Genomic DNA, 19,904 nt, shown 5'->3' on the forward strand with positions numbered 1-19,904 from the left:
AAATGATTTCACCACAATACTGAAAACCGCATTGATTTCCAGGAGATGTGGATACCACCTCTTGTGTCACCATGAGGGAGGCTGCCGGCGGTGGAGTCCATGTAAACAGCTGTTTCTGGTCCAGAGTTAACTTTTAACTCTACCCGCTACATGCCACGGAGGATTTTCTTGTAACTGCTATCATTATGGCGCAATCACACATACTTGACAATATACGTTAAATGGCTAGAGGCAATCTAATTACAGATCACTGTGCTTAATCGCTTCAACTGCGGCACTCCACTCAAGGACAGCCTTTAACAGGCTGCTGGCCGTCAGCGTTGAAATGCAGTGTATAGTTTGAGGTGGTGCTGAAAGAACAGCTCCTCTGCTGCCTGCTGCTGCGCCTCGTGCAGTCAACGGCTTGTTGTTATTGCGAGGAGAGTAATTAATGAAAGACCTAATGTGATTTTCTTCACCCCCTGCCTTAATTGCTTCTATAGCTGAATGTGATGCAGGCAATATCCCTTTAGAATTAAGGCATACACGTTCCCTCTAAAATGAGCAATATTCATTTTCTCTCACATAAAAAAGAATATTCGGTGTATATACATAATATTTCTCCCCTGCACGTTATTTAGCCATTATATAGTATCATTTGCAAAACTGAAATAAAATAAATCAGGTTGAATGAACACTAAAGTAACTTTAAAGTAAATTCGCGGATGGCTGCAGTGCAAAAACAACAACAACAAAACAAAAGCAAAAAAAAAGCCGGGTTACTTCATAATTCTTTCCTACGCATTATTCCTCATAAGCACATCAACTGCAATTAATGAATTCAAACTTAAATATGCACAGGACCGCGTCGCAATGTGTCAGCATTTAGGAAACGGCCGCGGAGTTGTCGCTCATCCCAACACCAGGGGGCGACAGAGCGCGAAGAGGAGACTTGGAGCGACATAAGTGGCACAAAGAAGAGATGACCGGGTGTGAACATGGCGTCTCCCTTAGACGATGATGAGCTCGCCAGTGATGATTATTATTCCCTGCTAAATGTCAGAAGAGAGGTACAATATGCAGCTGGGATCTGAATGATTGCGTGTGCGGATTCAGCATCGGTCGTCCTATAAACTTTATACTGCTGTTATTAAAGCGTTGCTCCCAAACATAGATGAAACATTAGCTAGGCAGCTAACTAGTGACCCTCGACATTGGTTAACTCTTCGGTTGTTTCAGTGAGCACAGAAGGGTCGTGGGTGACAGCTTTGGCAGCGTAATATGTTGCTTGTGCAGGACAGAGAATCGGTGTGTTTATGTGGCAATCTAAGAGCTGATGTTTCCGGACTGGCAATTGTTTTATTTTCAATTTCACATGTATGTCATGTACTTTGGAGAGTGCTAAGTAGCTAATGTAACTTCGGAGCTGCAGCATGCAACACGCAGTGCTGATTATAGTATAGATGGACTTTTTAAGTCTGCAGGAATCGGACGTTTTTGGTCGTGATTATTTACTTGTAGCAGCAAAAAGCATCGTGTTTATCTGAAAATTCGTTATGCAAAAGAAAACCATTTGCTGGCAGGCTAAAGTGTATAAGTATACTGAACTATAAATGTTATTATAATTTCCACATTCTTAAGCAAGGAAGGTAAAAACTGATTCCGAATCGGTTATAAAAATATCACTCCGAGTGATTTTAAAACATAAAATATGCTGGGGTAATGGTAGGCTAGATTACATTTTTAAAAACAATTTTTAATCCGCGTTATGTTATGTTGTAACTATGCTGTGCTCTCTTTTTTTCCCTTCAGGCTACGCAGGAGGAGCTGAAGGCGGCATACAGACGATTATGCATGCTCTATCACCCAGACAAACACCGGGATCCTGAACTAAAGAGACAAGCAGAGCACCTTTTTAACCTTGTACACGAAGCTTATGAAGGTAAGAAGAGTATTGATCCCATTTCCTTTTGATTCCTTTCTCAACCCTGTGTTGAACTGCTGATGCTCTTGAGTATGTTTTGACGTAGAGAAAGCATACTGATGGTTTATATTTTGAATCTCTTTCTAGTGCTCAGTGACCCTCAGGCACGTGCCATCTATGATATCTATGGCAAGCGAGGACTTGATGTTGAAGGATGGGAGGTGAGTCTCTCAGTGACTTGTGACTTGTTTAGACGTCTTCAGTGCCTATGACATATCCTATGTTGAGTGGCTGAGGTCGCTGCCAGCATTTATTGTTCTGTGTGATCCATTGATTGATTGAGTGCCTTGTGGTCATATTTTACATCCAGTGCCAGCAACGATAGACTTTTTTCTCCCTTGGGTCCACAATGTCTGGTGTCTTCAAACATATTTATCCCTCAAGTTTTGTACAATCAGTTAAAATAGTTTCTGCAGTCTCATTCCAGGAAATTGCTGACATTTGAGATTCCTAATAATCTGATACTGTGATTATTATTCCTTATATTGAGGCAATGATTGTTATCCTCTCACTTATAAATAAATAAATTGCAGTGAAAAAGTAGCTAGAAATGAATAGAAAGAATCAATGATAATCACTAGTTATGGGCTGTGTTGACGTGGCATGTAATTACGGGGAGGGAGGTGCATGTCAGGTTATGATGGTCTTTACATCGTAGGGTTTCAGAGGGGTTTGCGGTTACAATGTACCTACACGGTTGATTTCCCACTGAAGCATACATCACATCCATAATTAGAAAGAATGGTCGTTGTGTTGAACTATTGTTTGCTATTAAGTAATATACACTGACACACCTATAACTTCCTTTTCACGTGCGAAAAACTTCAATACCAGCTCTGTAGCGTTCTGAATTTCGACAATACCGATTACAAGAGTCAACTTATTCATTCTTAAAATACTGTATATTGAATTCATGATAAATATGACATGCATTGCTAGTCAAAACCAAGCGTAGAGTAAATTTTGTAATTAAATTTTCAGAACTCTGTGGTGTTGTGGTTTGTCTGTGTCTTTCATAGAAAAGATGCATGGTCCAAAACACAAACTCAGTCTTCAGGGGTTCACAAGCTAGTGTAATTCCAGTGCCAGTCTTATCTGTTCCAAATCAAATATGTGGATCCGTCTGCAGTGGTAACCCCATGGGAAATAAGGGAGCAGTCAAAAGTACCTTGTAACTTCTGACCATATTCATTGCAAGTTGGCAAAACAATATTCAGAAATTCAAAAAGAAAAAGCCTCCTGTCTTTGTTAGTGTTCAAATATCTCTTAGCTGGATATCGACATCTTGAGAAAGCTGATGGAAACATCAAGAGGCACGCATTAAAAAATAACATCCTTAAAAAATGTAGCGTTGGTGCCTTTGTGTGAAACTGTTCTACCTTTGCCTTCATCTAATAATGCTGGACTGTACAAAGTATGATGCAGAAAGAACAAATATTTACAGAGGAAGAATATATGGGAGAGTGATTTATATATTTATTTTTATTTATTTATGTTTCCAAGTGTAAACCTGTATCTGCAACCAGTCAGTTCTGCTCGGTTTACATTCAAATAACATATCTTCTGCCTGCAGGTGGTGGAAAGGAAAAGAACCCCTGCAGAGATTCGAGAAGAGTATGAGCGTCTTCAGAAAGAGCGAGAGGAGAGAAGACTTCAGCAAAGGACCAACCCAAAGGTATGTTTGAGGGAAGATAAGAAACCTCGCATTGAAGTGAATAAAACCCAGGAATGGTGTGCATTTTTTATGAATTTTCAATAAACACTGTATCGATTCGTGATAATTTCACAGGGAACGATTAGTGTGGGTATTGACGCCACAGACCTTTTTGACCGGTATGAAGAGGACTATGAAGATATGGTTGGAGGTGGAGTCCCACATGTGGAAATCAACAAAATGCACATATCACAATCTATAGAGGTAACTGGTTGCCCCAGGATTCTTGCTCTTCTATATATTGGATTAAGAGATGCCAATGAGTCTGTGATGGCTTTTGGGAAAGATGTTTGACTTGATGCTAATAACAGGACTCACAGTTTTATGTATTCTACTGCAGGCTCCTCTCACTACAAAAGACACAGCCATTCTGTCTGGGTCCTTGTCAACCCACAATGGAAACGGAGGCGGCTCTATTAACCTGGCTTTGAGAAGAGTCACATCAGCTAAGGGGTGGGGAGAGGTATGCTGTGTTTTCAGTGGGCATTGCAACCTCCCTAGTACTGTAAATTGCTGGGATTTGTCACAAAACAGGCGTGTGTGGGTTTTTAATAACACGCTATGACATTTTAAGATGTGAGACGTTTTTGCTGTCTGTGTTTAAACAGGTAGAGTTGGGAGCCGGAGACACTCACGGACCTTTCCTCGGAATGAAGATATTCCGCAACTTGACGCCTCGATTGTATGCTTAGAAGTGCTAGAGAAAAACAAGTCAATCCTCGATATTTTTGCAACAACGTGAACAATTTCACCGATTTCTTTATTTTGCGTGTTTTCTCAGCTTTGTGACTGCTCAGTGCGGGCTCCAGTTTTCATCTCGAGGCGTGCGTCCTGGGTTCACCACGGTGCTGGCCCGTCACCTAGACAAGAACACTATGGGGTACCTGCAGTGGCGCTGGGGGATCCAGTCTTCTATGAACACCAGCATAGTGAGGGACACTAAGAGCAGCCATTTCACCTTCGCAATGCAGGTCAGGAGCCAGGAGTGATATTTAACTGAAAATCACAGCCGGTTATCACAGTATCACCAAGATTAACGCTCACATTTTATCTCTGCAGCTTGGCATTCCTCACACTTTTATGATGATGAGCTACCAGTACAAGTTTCAGGATGAAGACCAGACGAAGATTAAGGGCTCAGTAAAGTATGTTGTTAACGAGCAATATGTGTTCATAATGGAACCCCTGTTGTAGGTCATATTAACGTTGCTTTTCTGGTGTAAAACTCTAGAGTGATTAATGTTTCTATTAAATGAAGTTTGGGTGGGATAATTGTTGTGCAGGGAACTGGCCTGTTAAAGTAAATGATGGGTAGAGTGGTTGTAACTTTGCGCTTTTGGTGCAGATCAGGGTTTTTTGGGACTGTGGTAGAATACGGTGCCGAGAGGAAGATCAGTCGACACAGTGTCCTGGGGGCCACAGTCAGCGTGGGAGTGCCCCAAGGTGTCTCCCTCAAGATTAAGTAAGTGTAACTCGTTGTTCCAATTTCCCATTCATTGGAGTTTCCCAAGTTTCCCTCAATTTCTTGTTGCCATTTCTCCTTTTTTTCACAAATTGGGAGTGTGTATCTGCACATGTTAACACAGGATTCAATACAATATGATGTTAGGTGTTCCTGGGGTATGATTTAAAAGCAAGTGTATGTACAGCTTACATTTTATTTTTAGACACAGACAGACTTAAGGAGAGCATATCACATAAATTAATCATCTGAGAAACAGCGCACAGCTCACTCTCCCACTTGACCTGGAGTTCTGCAGTGTTTTCACTTTGCTGTGTTTTCAACCTCAGGCATATGACTATAGATAGAAATATTAAAACCAACTCTGTATCCACAGACTTAACAGAGCCAGCCAGACGTATTTCTTCCCTATTCACCTGACTGACCAACTCCTGCCTAGTGCTGTATTTTACGCCACAGTGGGACCACTGGTATTCTACCTCGCCATGCAGCAGCTTATTATTCGGCCATATGTGCGGGCCCAGAAGGAACAGTAAGAAACTTTCTTTACCTTAGTTGTTTCACGCAAGCGGTGTTATTGGAAGTAGCGCCACATGTATTATTATGGGCAGATTTTATGAGCTCATTTTATTTCTCCATTTATCTTTGAACTCAACAGAGATTTGGAGAAGCAAAGGGAGAGCTCGGCCTCTGATATAGCCAAAAAGAAACAGGAGGCAGAAGCTGCTGTGAGTATTTTACAAGCTGCGGTGCCAATCCTGCGTTGTTGTCAACGTTAGATAAGGGATGCAGGTGTTGTGTCTGTCAAGCAGTATTATTCTTGCCAGTAGAGAGAGATGGGATTAGATAAAATGCAGAGCATTAGTCAAATTCATTAGTTTAATCCACACAATGTAAAACCTCATTATTTGTGTCTCTTTTCATATCTAAAGGTCTTGCTCATGCAGGAGTCAGTGCGCAGGATTATTGAAGCTGAGGAGGCTCGGATGGGTAAGATTAATAATATTTGAAGAAAGCGGTATCCTGAAAATAATGTTATTTTTAGCCGATTGTTAAGAAAAAATATAATTATTTTGGATTCAGAGCTGTTTTTTACATTTTGAGCGAAATCTATTGATGTCGGCTTGAGTTTTGCTCAGTACAAAGTGTAAATTCTCACATATTGCAGCGTTTGGCTACATAAAAAGAAAAAAATCCTTTATTAGCAAAAGAAAAAAAATCTCTGTTTTCACTTGTTGATAATTCCTACCACACACTTAAAAAAACATAGAAAACACTGTAATCATCTTCTTCAGAGGTTCACTAAAACCGACTTTCCTTTGAGTATCAGGTAACTTGCATTGTTCACACCAATTTCTTTTTAAATTAAGCTAAAACAGTTAATAAAGAACTATAGTTTTTAGTGGATTTTTGTGACCCTGCTACTTTCTTTTTCGCTGGTGATAATTAGTCTTCTTTGTTAGTTTGTCTTTGATAAGCAGAGGAACAAAAAGCTTTGAGCAGACAGCACAATTTTCACCTTTGGGAGTTTGACGAGCGATAATTGCCTTATGACACCTGTCACAGTTGAGATTGTTTGATTTTTAGTATCATCGGCGGTCCTTTAGACTTCAGGCCTATAAAGTAACAGTTAATAACAGTGTGTGTGTGCGTGTAGTGACAGGCATGCAGCTGCTCTTTTCTATTTAATTGACCGCACTCATAAATGGTTACAGTGTTGTTTATGCAGCCTGTGATTAAAATGAATTATGGTGTTTTTATGTCTTTTTATTGCACACTTGCAAAATTACTTTTACAAATGACTAAAAAAAAGTTCACTGGTCTCTTCACAGACTCTTTAGCTGCAACTGCTGGCACATAACGTTCAAACTGTGAAAATAGAGATTTGTGTTTAATAGTCAACCTTGGTTTTCTGAACTCTTAATACTAAACGGGTGTTTTATTGATGTTTTATTGCAGAAGAAAGGTTTTAATGTTGATGCTGCTTACTTAAACAGGTCTCATTATCCTCAACGCTTGGTACGGCAAGTTCGTCACAGACAACAGCAGAAAACACGAGAGGGCAAAGGTCATTGATGTGACCGTGCCACTGCAGTGTCTGGTGAAAGACTCAAAACTCATCCTCACTGAGGCTACCAAGGTAATAAGTCAAGACTTTCAAACTCAAAATGTAACACTTGAAAAGTCAGTTTTACAAGTATAGTGTTTATTCCAATAATTTTTTAAGAATTAAGTGTTTTCCTGCAGAAAAATAGAGTAGCCTCACAAGTTGACATCCACGGCTCGCTACGTTAGTCTCTTGGCAGTGCTGCATGACTTTGTGTTCCCTTTCCAGTCAGGACTCCCTGGCTTCTACGACCCCTGTGTGGGGGAGGAGAAGAGCCTGAAGGTGCTCTATCAATTCCGCGGGGTCATGCATCAAGTCCTGTCAGGAGACACGGAGTCACTCAGGATACCAAAGCAATGTAAGTCCTTTGGACAGTATGCTTATGCACTCACTGGCCACTTTTTTAGGTACACCTCTTCAGTCATTTTTAAATGCAAATTATCTTAACAGTCAGTCACATATCAGGAATTCATCTCATTCGGACATGTAGACACGGTCACGATGACCTGCTGAGGAGAATGGGAGGGAGAAAGGTGGCATATTTATTTGTGCCAAATTGACTGAACTGAGTGTTTCCGAAACTGCTGATCCATTGGGATTTTCCCACACAGCCATCTCTGGTGTTTAAAAAAAGATAAGTGAGAGTGAGTTCTCTAGGTGAAAATGGCATGTTGACGTGAATAGTCAGGCTGATTCAAGCTGATAGGAAGGCAGTGGCAACTTAAATTGAGCACTGCTTACAAGCAAGGTATGGAGAAGAGCATCTCTGAATGCACAGCTCTTTGAAACTTGAAGCAGCAGCAAAAGACCACACTGGGTGTCACTCCTATCCACTAAGAACAGGGAACTGAGGCTGCAATTCAGACCAGCCCAAAATTGGACAAAGGAAGACTGGAAAACCTTTGCCTGGTCTAAAGAGTTTTAGGATGTTTTCAAACCTATAGTTTGTTTACTCTGGTCCAAATCTGTTGCTGAGTTTATAAACTTGTAGGTATTTCCTGTAATATGTAAATGTAATGCCATCAGTATGCACCAAAATCTTTGAGCAGCGTTTCCAGACTTTATTGAATCTATGCAACAAAGAATCGAGGCAGCTCAGAAGGCAAAATAGGGTCCAGCCCAGTACTGGCAAGATGTACCAAACGAAGTGGCCGGAAGTGAGTACAGTACCAGCATTTCCACAATTTCTATAGAGTTAACATACTTGCAGATTCATACTTTTGTTTTCTGTCTTACTCGTCCTAGTTTTAGATGTTTTAGACTGCAGGGTAAATTTACATCAAATCTAAAAGTCTTTTTGATATGTTAAACATGAGATTTTTATTTGTTTGTTTATTTATTTGAAAATGTCTGTTAAGATATACCGTGCTAGGCTATCTGCCATCTCGGCGTGCCCGATCTGACTTTGTGGATGTTATTTCTACTTTACAGCTCACAGGATTGATGCAGACACATAGGAGCACTCTCCCGCTGACCAAAAAGACTCACCTCTTGACTGTTTAACAGAAGATGGATAAAACTCTGTTTTAGATACGACATGGATTCAAGTCTCTGTTACGCAGAAATTGTGAATTTACTTTTTTGTGTTTATATTCATTTAAATATGCAGAGAGGAATAAAATCATCACAGACTGGATTAATCTGTGTCTATGGACTGGGTCGCGGCCTGCTTAGAATTCTGATGTGACACCAAAATCAATGGCTACCATCTTAATTCCCCGGTGTCCTCGGCTCTTTGGTATCCATTTATTTTTGGTATTGGGTGTAATTTATAACAGAGTTCTCTGTACTGTATTGTACAAAAACTGCAGTGCCTGTGTGACTGAAGACATGAATGCACCTATGTTTAAATGCCATATGATTAAAATCTATCTCTCATGTTGTTGAACTATTATTGCCCCTTTATTTAAAAACACAAAAAGAACCAAAACACCTTTTTTTGTCATGCTTTTGGTATGAACTGTCTTTACTTTGTTGTAGCCAAGAAAATAGTCAACTTGCTTTCTTTTTAGCGTTCTTTTGTTTTTATCAGAAATAGAAGAATCGCGTTCTTTTGGCCCTGACTCACAAGTGCGGGTATTTCAGCATGTTTGATTTGCCAGATATTCATAGTGGATGCCCCTCCTGCCACAACCCCGAAGGCATTTGTATGTCGCTCCATGAACAAACGCAGTTCTTTCACTTTCTGGATGAATGTAAAAGATACTGGAACCCTGAGTCACAGCATTATCTCTGCCTGCTCGGGATGACTAACGAGCTCTGGGATGAAATTTACTGGAAACCACGTCAGTTGACTAATTGAAATCTAGGCGTCTGTTTCACTTCAGTTTCCCTTTACTTAAGACTCTTTCGGCAGAGGACCGAGCATTTTAATGGACTGGACTGGTTGTCGAAGACGTGAGGAGCACTATGGATGAAAGCAGCAGCTCCGACCCGGACCAAAGTCCGCCTAAGAAGTCTTCAGCAGCTGCAACAGCGTCAGCCTCATCTTTCAATGCAGATGTAAGAGTCCCTAAAAGTTACTTGGAAATATAGAACCGATCAGGTTAACAGAAACAAAAACCGCGTTAATTGCATTTTTAGTCACCTTATCCTCCTCGCGCAAAATTGACCGCAGTCGCAAAATCTCCAATACACCGGAAATCGATCATGGCAGTTTATCCACAAATACACAAAATCTGACATCAACCTGCCTCGTTTGGATATTAAATTCCTGTAGGAAAGTAAAACTTCTCATCAAACCGCAATGAAGGCGAAAAGACGATCCTCATAAGGAGGGACAGACAAAACATAGCAATGCAGTAGATACAGAAGAACTACGATCGTGCATAATTGTAACATTTTTATTTTTCTTTGTTTCAGAACTTACAACTTAGAATATTTCTGCTGTTTCGCACATTTTGATACAAAAAGTCCATATTTGTCCACAAGTAATAACATTTTTCCCTCATCAGTTATTTATGTCAAACCGAAGGGGCTGCCTCATGCCGAAGCTTGCTTCTTAAAAAAGTTAGGTCGAAATTTCGAATGATCTTAAAATTTGTTATTTTTCATTTACAGAAAACAAACGTTTTTTTTTTCTGTAGTGATGTAAACGCATTGTTATAGTGACCCACTACTGAGGTTAGAGTGAAGAATAAAAATATGCACCTTAATTACTTCTATTGTGTTTTCACCAGCACTTACTTTTAGGCCCCAGTCACAGTCAGCTGCTGGCTGGACGAGTAATGCAACCACGCCTAGTGGTTTTACATTCAGTTGAATGTAAATGCCAAACATTTTGCCCAAGACACCACTCTTTAAAAAGGAAAATATGCACTTAATAAAAACAAAAACAACTTCTTAGTTGGAAATAAATGCTTTTCCTGTATTTTGGCTGGGAAAGTAATGCCTCAAACCCCCCAATGACCCCAGAAAGTTTGTTTCTAACTAAATATAAACATTGCTAGGATAATATTTTATACAGGCGAACATTGGTACAATTATGATATATCTCACCCCCACTTTGCTGGGTGGAGTAATAGATATAGTGCACCAAGATTCGTATGATTCATGTTTTTAAGGAGTCTAAAATGTGTCAGACTGTTGTCGCTTCGACTTCTCTTTGCAATATCAGATTTCAGTTCTGATAGCAGTCACACCCAACGTGGTTTGTAAATAGTAGTAATCTGCACTACTGTAGTCTTTTTGTGTTGTAATTCCGTATTATTAGGCTGTTCAAAAAGCTCCATGAAAGACCTCCATTGAATCCAAAATTGTACAACAGCAATACTTACTGGGACCAGGCCTCATTATAATATATCATCCCAGTGGAGGTCTTTCTATTCTAGGTTTGCTTTTGGTTCCTAGTTTCCAAAAGCAAATTGTGAGTCAGAGCATTCAGCTATCAAGCTTCTCTCCCTTGTAAGCAGCTCCCAGTTTCGATTTGATTTACAGACATCTCCTCAAATTAGGTTTAAAAATGTCCTTTTTAATAAAACCCAGTTAGGGCAGAATCCAGTGACCTTGAAACATTCTTAGTTGTTTTGTTATAAACTCTGGCTGCTGGGAACGGCACATGATGCACTTAACATTTCAGTCCTTATGCATTTACTAGTGTACATCACTGACTTCTTTCTAACAGTTTATATTTTGTCCTTGTCTCCGTGTGCTCTCTTTATCTTTCTGTTTTTGTTCTCTTTTTTTAAGGTCCTGGAGGAGATCTTCCTAAATGTCCCTGCCTGTCAGGTGGTTTGTGTTTGTCAATTAGTATGCCATCAGTGGAAGGAAGTGATTGACAGCGAATCTTTGTGGAGAAAAAGGTGCAGAAGAGAAGGGTATCCCATCTGTAGTTTTTCAAAAAAAAAAACAGGACTGGAAGTTGTTTTATTTCTTGTCCAAACAGAAAAGAAATCTCCTCAAGAATCCAAATGGAGAAGGTAAGTAACCATAAAATGAACTTTACTTAACATAGTAGTATGATTCATTTTCACATAAATCCAAAACATTTAAAACACCATTACTATTACTATTATTTATTTATTTGTTTATTTTCTAGAAGGACTGAATGGCTGGGAGATCTTGAGAAATGGTGGCGATCAGTGGGTTGCTTAGGAGACCACATCCAGATGAAGCAGTCAAAACAAATGTTGCAACCTCTTTTGAGTGAGTATTTAACCCTAACGGATATACAAATGTAACTGATCCTCTAAACCCATAGACGTAGAGATGAAAATGAAAATTTCATCTCTGCGTGATTTTATGCAATGCAGACATGTGAAATGTTGGATAATAACCCAGAATGTTGAATCTGTTCAGCTGGACGTTGCGCTTTTCAGTGGGAGAGAAGTCACTTGAATGAGTGATTTCTCTTCCAGTGAAGTGAAATCCTGGAATTTCCTTACCTGGATATTTGAGCATGCATCAAGACTTGTATAATACAACATTTTAATTATTATTAATTGTTATTATTTTTTTTTATCATTCATTATTTACTTTTCTAGCATTAAAAATTATATTTAAAAAATATTCCAAGTTGTTTGAAAGCTGGAAAAAGAAATACCTTAAAACTTTCTTACAGTATATATGAAATAAGCTGCGTAAATTATTTGATAGAAACGATTTGATGAATAGTGTCTATTTGCTGTTCGAAATTGTTCATTTAAAAAAGGGGGAAAATCCCCGGATGACCCATAGCGGAAGTCTCCGTCAAGAAGGCTTAGAAGAGTGTTAGCTAGGTATGTTTTCCGGAGTATCCCCGGTGTTTTACGGTATTAACATAATCAGTCTGTGTTCTTCAGTTACTGCGTGCTAGAGAGTGCAATCACAGTGGGAGTGACTGTTGTGGACGAACTACCTTTGTAGCATTTTAGAGCATAACCCCGCCTATGAAGGGCGACTCGAATGTCTCGAGGTAAATACCACCGCAACTGACAGGAAGGGCAACGTAACATGAGAGTACAAACCATGTATTCCCGTAAGTGATTACTTTGACTGTAGAAATTAAACGAGTCACTTGTCGTTGGTTAAATTTAGTCTTGTAACATTATGACTTCTAATCTATAAAACAGTTGGACCTTATCTCTAGCTGCACTTCCGCGTTGTCGGCTACAAGTGGGTCAGCACCAACGACGTTAGAAAAGACTTGTTTTTAGAGAAGACAGCGAGGGGGGTATAGTAACATCAGGCTACTTTACAGCCCTTGGTTCGTCGCAGGGCATGAAGAGGAAAACGAAAGTCATGGGTGCAAGTCACAGCTATGGTACTGCGAGTTCAAAGTCTGGCACAAGCTACGTTGTAGCACAGCAGGCAACCTCGTCCTCGGCTCAAGAGGTGAGTGCCTTACTGGACTTTTAAACACAAGGTAACTGCTGAATGAGCTTTGTCTATGCATGTGCTGTTTGTTGTCCATCAGCCAGCAACGGAAAAGAGCAAAGTGATAAAGTTCAGTTCAGGTTTATATAGTGTCAGTTTACAACAAATAGTTGCCTCATTGCGCTTTATATTGTCAGGTAAAGACGCAGCAGTATTGGAGAAGGAAACAAGGGTACTCAACAGACCAATCACAGGGTTTTGGGGTTGCCCCCTAGAGACGTGAACGCCAGGTTACAGAGTTTCAAATGGGTTTGCAATTCCTTTTCTATAATTCCTGCTGAACCATAAATCTGCATTAAGGAGAAAGAATGCAAAATATAATGAAATATTGGTGAAACTGGCCCATCCAGTGAGTCAGATGGGATCCTTTGATGTCTTTTATTTTATCTTTTATATTCCCTGAACAATCGCAGGTTTTAAGCTAAAATGGTTTTGGAATCTTGTGGGTAAAGAGGTGCAAAGGTTTTGCGTCTATTGGCACAAATGTAAAACTTTTGCAGAGAGGATTATGCATCACACTGATGTGATCATCATCACATAATGACTGACTCAGAAACATCTTCAGATTTGGAGAATGGAAAAAGTCACTTGGATGAGTGATGAAATGATTGTTCCCAATAAAAAAACAATACATCCAGATGAAGAGAATTAACTAGGATGTTGTTAGCTGGATGGTTGAACTTGCATCATAACAAATAAAGGGAGATTTGTGTCACTTAAACAAGCAACATGGCCAACTTGACATTTTTTACCATCTGGGGAACCTTTTCTGATGCTTAAGTCATCAGTAGCTGCCTGTCATCAGAAGAAAAAGAAAACAATCATAGCACAACAGAACATTTCTTTTTTTTTTTTTCTTTTTTTTTTTTATAATTCCAGTCTAGCAACAATCCTTATGTAGAAAGAAAAATACATTCAGAGGCAGGGTTTTGTCTGCAAGACATACACATCTTTGGTTTCTAGGTTTTGTGATTAAAACAGTTTAAATAGTTACTATTTCAGTGCAATACAAAGGAACCTCATTTAGAAGGAATCCAAATGTGCTTTATAGCCACCCTGTGAATGAAAGTTCATGAATGAAGTGCTTGAAAAGTTAATTTTTTAAAAGCTTTTGTTTTGTTCTTTTTCTTTTTTTTGTGTTGTCTGTGGAAATCAATAATATTGTAAAATGCTGATGTAGTTCAAATGGTGAGATTATGTAAACAGCTGGGACTATTGATCCAGGTGCAGTGATGGAAAACTAAACTAATTTTTCAAAGCTCCACCTTATCAATGCTTTTTTTGTTTTTTTTTTTGTTTTTGTTTAGTTCTTCCCTGTTCCTCTGGAGATCCTGGAGGAAATCTTCCTATGTGTTCCGGCCGACCAGGTGGTTCATGTTTGTCGGTTGGTGTGCTCACAGTGGAAAGAAGTGGCTGACAGTGAATCTTTATGGAGAGTAAGATGTAGAAGAGAAGGATACAACCTCTGTGATTCTTCCAAAACACCTGAAGACTGGAGGTTATTTTACTTCTTATGCAAGAAAAGAAGAAATCTCCTCAAGAATACAAGAGGAGAAGGTCAGAATCCTTGAAGCTCAACAACTGATTTGAAAAACCTTTTTTGTTTAAAATAAGATGCAAACTTTTTCTGTGTTTCTTTCTTTCCTAGAAAACATGGCAGGTTGGACAATAAAGAATGGTGGTGATGGGTGGAACCTAGAGGACGTTATGGTGCCACATCCAAATGAAGTAGTCAAGAAAAACTTTGTGACCTCTTATGGGTGAGTATTTACCAGTGGTCCTCCAAAAAATAAATGACCATTATTTTTATATGCTTAGTTCAAATGATGTACAGTGTTCCCTCGTTTATCGCAGTTTATACGCTCTAAAGATAATCTGCGATGGGTGAAATCTACAAAGTAGTGAACTGTATATTTTACAATTGTTATAGATGTTTTAAGGCTGTAAAACACCTCACTACACACTTTATACACTTTTCTCAGACAGGCATCAACATTTTCACACGTTTCTCTCTCGTTTAAACACTCTCAAAGTTCAAACCTTCGTAGAAAAATAAGTCCAGTATTGTAGAATAAAACCAAAACCCTGTTTTCAGGGCCAGAACATGAGAATAGAGCAGCTGCGAGAGAATGCAACATTAATGAATCAATGGTACGGAAGTAGAGGAAGCAAGAAGAATGAGTTGAGTAAAGTTTGACTTATCTGACTGTTTGGTTTCAATTAATGCGTTTTATAATCCTTTGACGTCGACACTGTTGTGTTTTGTGTTTGTTGTCTTCTGCTAGCAAAGATTTATGTAAATTTGACAAGCTGAACACATTCTGTACTGTATAGGAGACACGCCACGAGATTGATTGATTGAAAATGGTCTACAGCCAGTAAAAAAAAAAGAAAAGAAGAAGGATAAAAAGAAAAAAAACATGTAAAATTGCACCAAAAAAACTCTGCGAAACAGCGAGGCTGCGAAAAGTGAACTGCGATATAGCGAGGGACCACTGTACTAGTATTAAATGTTAAACTGTTTTAAAATCATGTCTGTTTTTGCAGAATGTGCACAAAGGAGCAGCTAATTGATTTGGAGAAGGAAGGCTACAGCACAGCCTTTATGGATAACCTCCAACCACACATCAAAATATCTGATTGGTGAGATGAATACACATGACATACTAACAGTTTGTTAGTTAGTTCCTTAGTTAGTTGCAAAAAGCATTTAATTACACTTTTTAAAAGCATTTAAAATGTACATTAGGGTTGTTAAAATCATACTTTGATATTAATCAATACAAAAAATATTCATTTGCAACAGCATTGATACCAACAGAGCCATCTGGGCCTTCTCTAGCTGACACACAACTTTAAACAGGACCAATGCAGACAGTCAGGCACATAGCTCCTCCTCTCGCTGATAGATGAAATAGTAAATCCTCATAACACTGAACAAAACTTTTCAAGAATTTCGAGAGGTTAGTAAAGCTCCCGTTATTATAAATGCATACGTTAACACTAACCATTTCTCTATTAGCAATTAACTGATAGCTATATTTGCCATCTGTTATTATTAACCTAGCTGCTAGCGGACTGTAGTTAGATTAAAGATGAAAAATGACTGCAGGCTGAATGTGTCGCGGATGGAAAATTGAGATGTGACAGTGCGGATTACGGACACATGGAGAACCGGGCAGGTTGCTGTCTGTGCAGAGGAGCGGGGAAACTGTAGTTGAACTGATCACAGAGTGTGGAGAACTAATCTGAGCAAAAAGAGTGAAACCTGGAGCAGAGCAGCCGAATCATACAAGTGTGGGCTTGAAGAGCAGCACTGAGGATGTAAAGAACTGCAGACAGAAGCGGAGCTGTGTGAACATTGAATGAGAGAGAGACTGCAGGCAGATGTGGACAAGATAATAAGCACTTCTACTTTTGCAATAGTAGAAAAGTTCATTTTTAAATTTTCAATATAGGTTTTCTATACAATAATTAAATTATTTAGATGTTAAGTATTGTCATGTTTGTTGTGGCCTTTGGTTTATTAATACATTCTTAAATATTTCTCGATCTGTAATGAAATTATCTAAATCGTTTGTAAAACAATATCTCTAAACTTGCTTTGCTAAATTACATTTTTTGGGACATGACTTCTTTGCAAATAGTTCTGTTGTTGTGGCATGGGGTCAGAATTTTCCTGTTGATATAGAAAATGGTGTTGAGATAAAGTTTGAAAACCCTACTTTGTGCAAAAAATTTGCACTTAACAAAAACCTTTAGGTCATGCCCAAAATAAAAGGTTTTTTAGTTTTTGAAACCGTGGAACTAAACAAAACTTACTGATGACATATAGGAATATATCCCTTTTAAGGCTTGAATAATAAGAGAGAAAAACGTAGCTTGATATGATTGGTGATCCCTAATCTTTGCACAAATACATCCTCGTTACAGGTATGCACCACGATGGGATTGTGGATGTGAATATTCAATCCTTGTGCAGTTGCTGGATGCAAAGCAGAAGGTTATCCAGTCCTATGCTCCTGATACTGTTTTCTTTGATCAGTGGAATGATCAGGAGTGGAATCGGGTATGTACAAAGTGAAATTTAATAAAGTTTAGTAACAGTGCAGAACCCACCAGCATATTTGGTTTACTGATATTTATTTTTCAGATGATCCATGTATTCCGGGACTATGGACCAGGAGTGAGATACATTCATTTTAGGCATGGTGGCAAGGACACACAGTTCTGGGCTGGATGGTATGGAATACGTGTCACAGACAGCAGCGTTGAAATATGTCCAGCAGTGAACACGTAGCTTGTTGGAATTTGTCCAGTTCTTCCATCCTGCATTTGCCTGCAATTGCACATTATCTTCTTACATCTCACTGACCATCTATTCATGTTTCCAGAGCTATAATCTCTGTATGTGCACAAGTTTTTCAGTGAAAAGCTATTTTCTTTAATGTTTCACACAGAACACCTTAAATAACACCTTAAACTTGCTTTCTGTGATTGTCATTGTGATGTCAATACTGAAGATTACAGAGTATTGTTTAATTTGACAGGCTAAGTACTATTTCATGTACAAATACATCTAAAAGTTTACCCAAATTCAAAATAAAATGATCACTACCTTGTAGCTGGATTTCAGATTTTCATGAGCCCATCCATCCATTCTCTTCCACTTCCTCTCTACTTTTCAGGTTTGGTTCCTCTCAACTTTTCATGAGCCAATATTTATCAACATTAAAACAAAAAATGTTTGGAAAATTTTACTTTGTGTAATGATTTGTAAGATGCATTTGTATAATTTGATTAAATTAAACATTTTGTGTTCTCCTGTAATTTTTTTTCTTTCTTTTATTTTATCTGGAAAATTTCGGGTATTTGTGAGAACAGCTACTGCTTCAGACATAAGAACCCCTCCAGTTTCATTGAACAAATAATATGCAAGTATGATTTATATTTGCATTCTGTTGTTGATGTAGGATGAATGAGTATTCAGTGATTTATTGTGCACCTTGACTTGTTTGTCCGGAAGCCAGCATGTGACTTAATCCATATTTGCCTTACACATACTTGCCTTTACTTTCCATTTTGTAGTATGTGAGAACTGGATGATATAATGTAAGCTTAAATGTTAACACATGCTTAAGAGGGAAACTTGAAAGCCATATACTATATAGCACTATGTGAAATTTGAAAACAAAAATTAAAGTGTATTGTTGTGCTTTACGGTTACTTTGTTCTTATATTTTTTATTTCCTGGTCTTGACACCATATAGAGACCAAGTGTCCTGCTTTATTAATGTGTGTGTGTGTACATTATGTAGCATGAAAACCATTTTTTCCCCCACAGAATGTGCATAAAGTCACAGCTGATTGACTTGGAGAAGGAAGGTTACAGTCCATCTGTTATGGATCATGCCCAACCAGATATCAAAATATCTGATTGGTGAGAATAAACATGGGGTCTTTAACAGACTGCTTATTAATAACTAATCGTATTAAAGAAAAGTAGATGTAAGCAAAATGATTGACTGTGGAGAACATTTGAATACAGTCCGCGAGGAATGTTTCCAGTCCCTTGTTGAATTTATGCCATGAAAAATTGAGGCATTTCTGAGTGGCCAGTGAGTGTAACTGTTCACAAGTAAGGCCATGTTCCATATAAAATGGGAAATGTCATTGGATAAAAATGAAAAGCACATGAAAATAACACTAATGTAAAAAAAAAAAAATTACAAAAAAAATCTATTTCTCAACCTAAGTACTATGTAATTATCAGTTTTTGTGTCATTAGAGGTTTTTGAGGTTTAAATATTAAACATATGGCTCACCAGGCACAGTTTGTACTCATAAAGTTCAGTCTAAGATGAAATGATTATTGATACATGTTTGTGTATCCAATCCAATGATTTTTTTTCATTGGATTGTGTTATTGATTTAGGATTCTTTCACGTTTCGACTGTGGCGGCAGTTATGATATCCGGGTAGAGTTGCTAGATCAAAAGAAGCAGCTTATTGAGATCTTTTCACTTGAGACTATTTACTGTGGCACAGGACGTGAAGAATGGAAACAGGTATGACAACAAAACGCTTGCATGAAAACCCAAGGACAACTTTTGTCTGACTGATTATTTGTTTTTCAGATTACCCATGTGTTTCATAAATATGGACCAGGAGTAGGATACATTCGATTTACACGTAGAGGGAGGGATTTAAGGTGGTGGAAAGGACATTTTGGAATTCACATTACTGGCAGCTCTGAGTTATTTCCAACACTGGACACATAGACTACAAATGTAGTCGGTGGGATTCATTTAACATGTGCTTACTAACTTTCTCTGAAATTATACTAATCATGTTTAACTTATTTAACCTGCTTTTAATTTAGATGTTTTTGCATCTTAAACCAACAAAATGGATAAAACCGTTTTTTGACTGTTTTATATTGACAGTTAGCATCATATTTTGACAGTTTGCCTACAATTGCGCATTATCTTCTTACATCTTACTTATCATCCATTCATGTTTCTGGAGCTATGACTAATATATGTGCACAAGGTTTGGAATAGGAAGTTTTGTATATGTGTGTGTATATCATCCTGAGACGTTATGGTGCAATGAGAAGCATGACTTAATGTAGATCTGAAAAGCTATTACCTGTATACCCTGGTTTGAGAAAGTGTTTGCCCCTTCCTGATTGAGCATGAACCACCTTTTTAAGGTTATGCCACAATCGGATTGAAATCAATACTTTTACTAGGCCCCTCCAAAGTGTTCATTTTGTTGTTGTTTTAAGCCATTCTGAGGTGAA

At 38.4% G+C, this 19,904-nt stretch overlaps 3 protein-coding genes across 4 annotated transcripts; all 3 read left to right on the plus strand.

Moving 5' to 3' along the window:
• Positions 1 to 917: 917 nt before the first annotated feature.
• Positions 918 to 9,124, plus strand: dnajc11a (DnaJ (Hsp40) homolog, subfamily C, member 11a). Of its 2 annotated transcripts, none has more exons than XM_085394464.1 (16): positions 918 to 1,049; positions 1,792 to 1,921; positions 2,051 to 2,124; positions 3,537 to 3,638; positions 3,753 to 3,881; positions 4,018 to 4,140; positions 4,286 to 4,359; positions 4,459 to 4,648; positions 4,737 to 4,822; positions 5,023 to 5,139; positions 5,516 to 5,671; positions 5,798 to 5,867; positions 6,072 to 6,129; positions 7,137 to 7,279; positions 7,475 to 7,604; positions 8,678 to 9,124. In XM_085394464.1, the coding sequence occupies exons 1-16, from the start codon at positions 978 to 980 to the stop codon at positions 8,701 to 8,703; spliced, it is 1,680 nt and encodes a 559-aa protein (XP_085250590.1). In that variant the 5' UTR covers positions 918 to 977; the 3' UTR covers positions 8,704 to 9,124. The 2 variants fall into 2 exon arrangements, with proteins under 2 accessions (XP_085250590.1, XP_085250589.1); XM_085394463.1 differs by lacking the exon at positions 8,678 to 9,124 and adding an exon at positions 8,296 to 8,664.
• Positions 9,125 to 9,457: 333 nt separating this feature from the next.
• Positions 9,458 to 11,856, plus strand: LOC146645317 (F-box only protein 6-like). The gene is made up of 4 exons (XM_085395052.1): positions 9,458 to 9,748; positions 11,435 to 11,547; positions 11,631 to 11,664; positions 11,784 to 11,856. The coding sequence occupies exons 1-4, from the start codon at positions 9,656 to 9,658 to the stop codon at positions 11,790 to 11,792; spliced, it is 249 nt and encodes an 82-aa protein (XP_085251178.1). The 5' UTR covers positions 9,458 to 9,655; the 3' UTR covers positions 11,793 to 11,856.
• A 547-nt stretch (positions 11,857 to 12,403) lies between these two features.
• Positions 12,404 to 18,331, plus strand: LOC146645318 (F-box only protein 6-like). The gene is made up of 7 exons (XM_085395049.1): positions 12,404 to 12,701; positions 12,796 to 13,057; positions 14,407 to 14,656; positions 14,748 to 14,859; positions 15,647 to 15,742; positions 17,033 to 17,168; positions 17,253 to 18,331. The coding sequence occupies exons 2-7, from the start codon at positions 12,944 to 12,946 to the stop codon at positions 17,397 to 17,399; spliced, it is 855 nt and encodes a 284-aa protein (XP_085251175.1). The 5' UTR covers positions 12,404 to 12,701; positions 12,796 to 12,943; the 3' UTR covers positions 17,400 to 18,331.
• The last annotated feature ends 1,573 nt before the right edge of the window (positions 18,332 to 19,904 follow it).

The sequence above is a fragment of the Rhamphochromis longiceps genome, linkage group LG20 (assembly GCF_057381845.1).
Source record: "Rhamphochromis longiceps isolate RC_006_pf linkage group LG20, R_longiceps_female_GT1.1, whole genome shotgun sequence".
Taxonomy (NCBI): Eukaryota; Metazoa; Chordata; class Actinopteri; order Cichliformes; family Cichlidae; genus Rhamphochromis; species Rhamphochromis longiceps.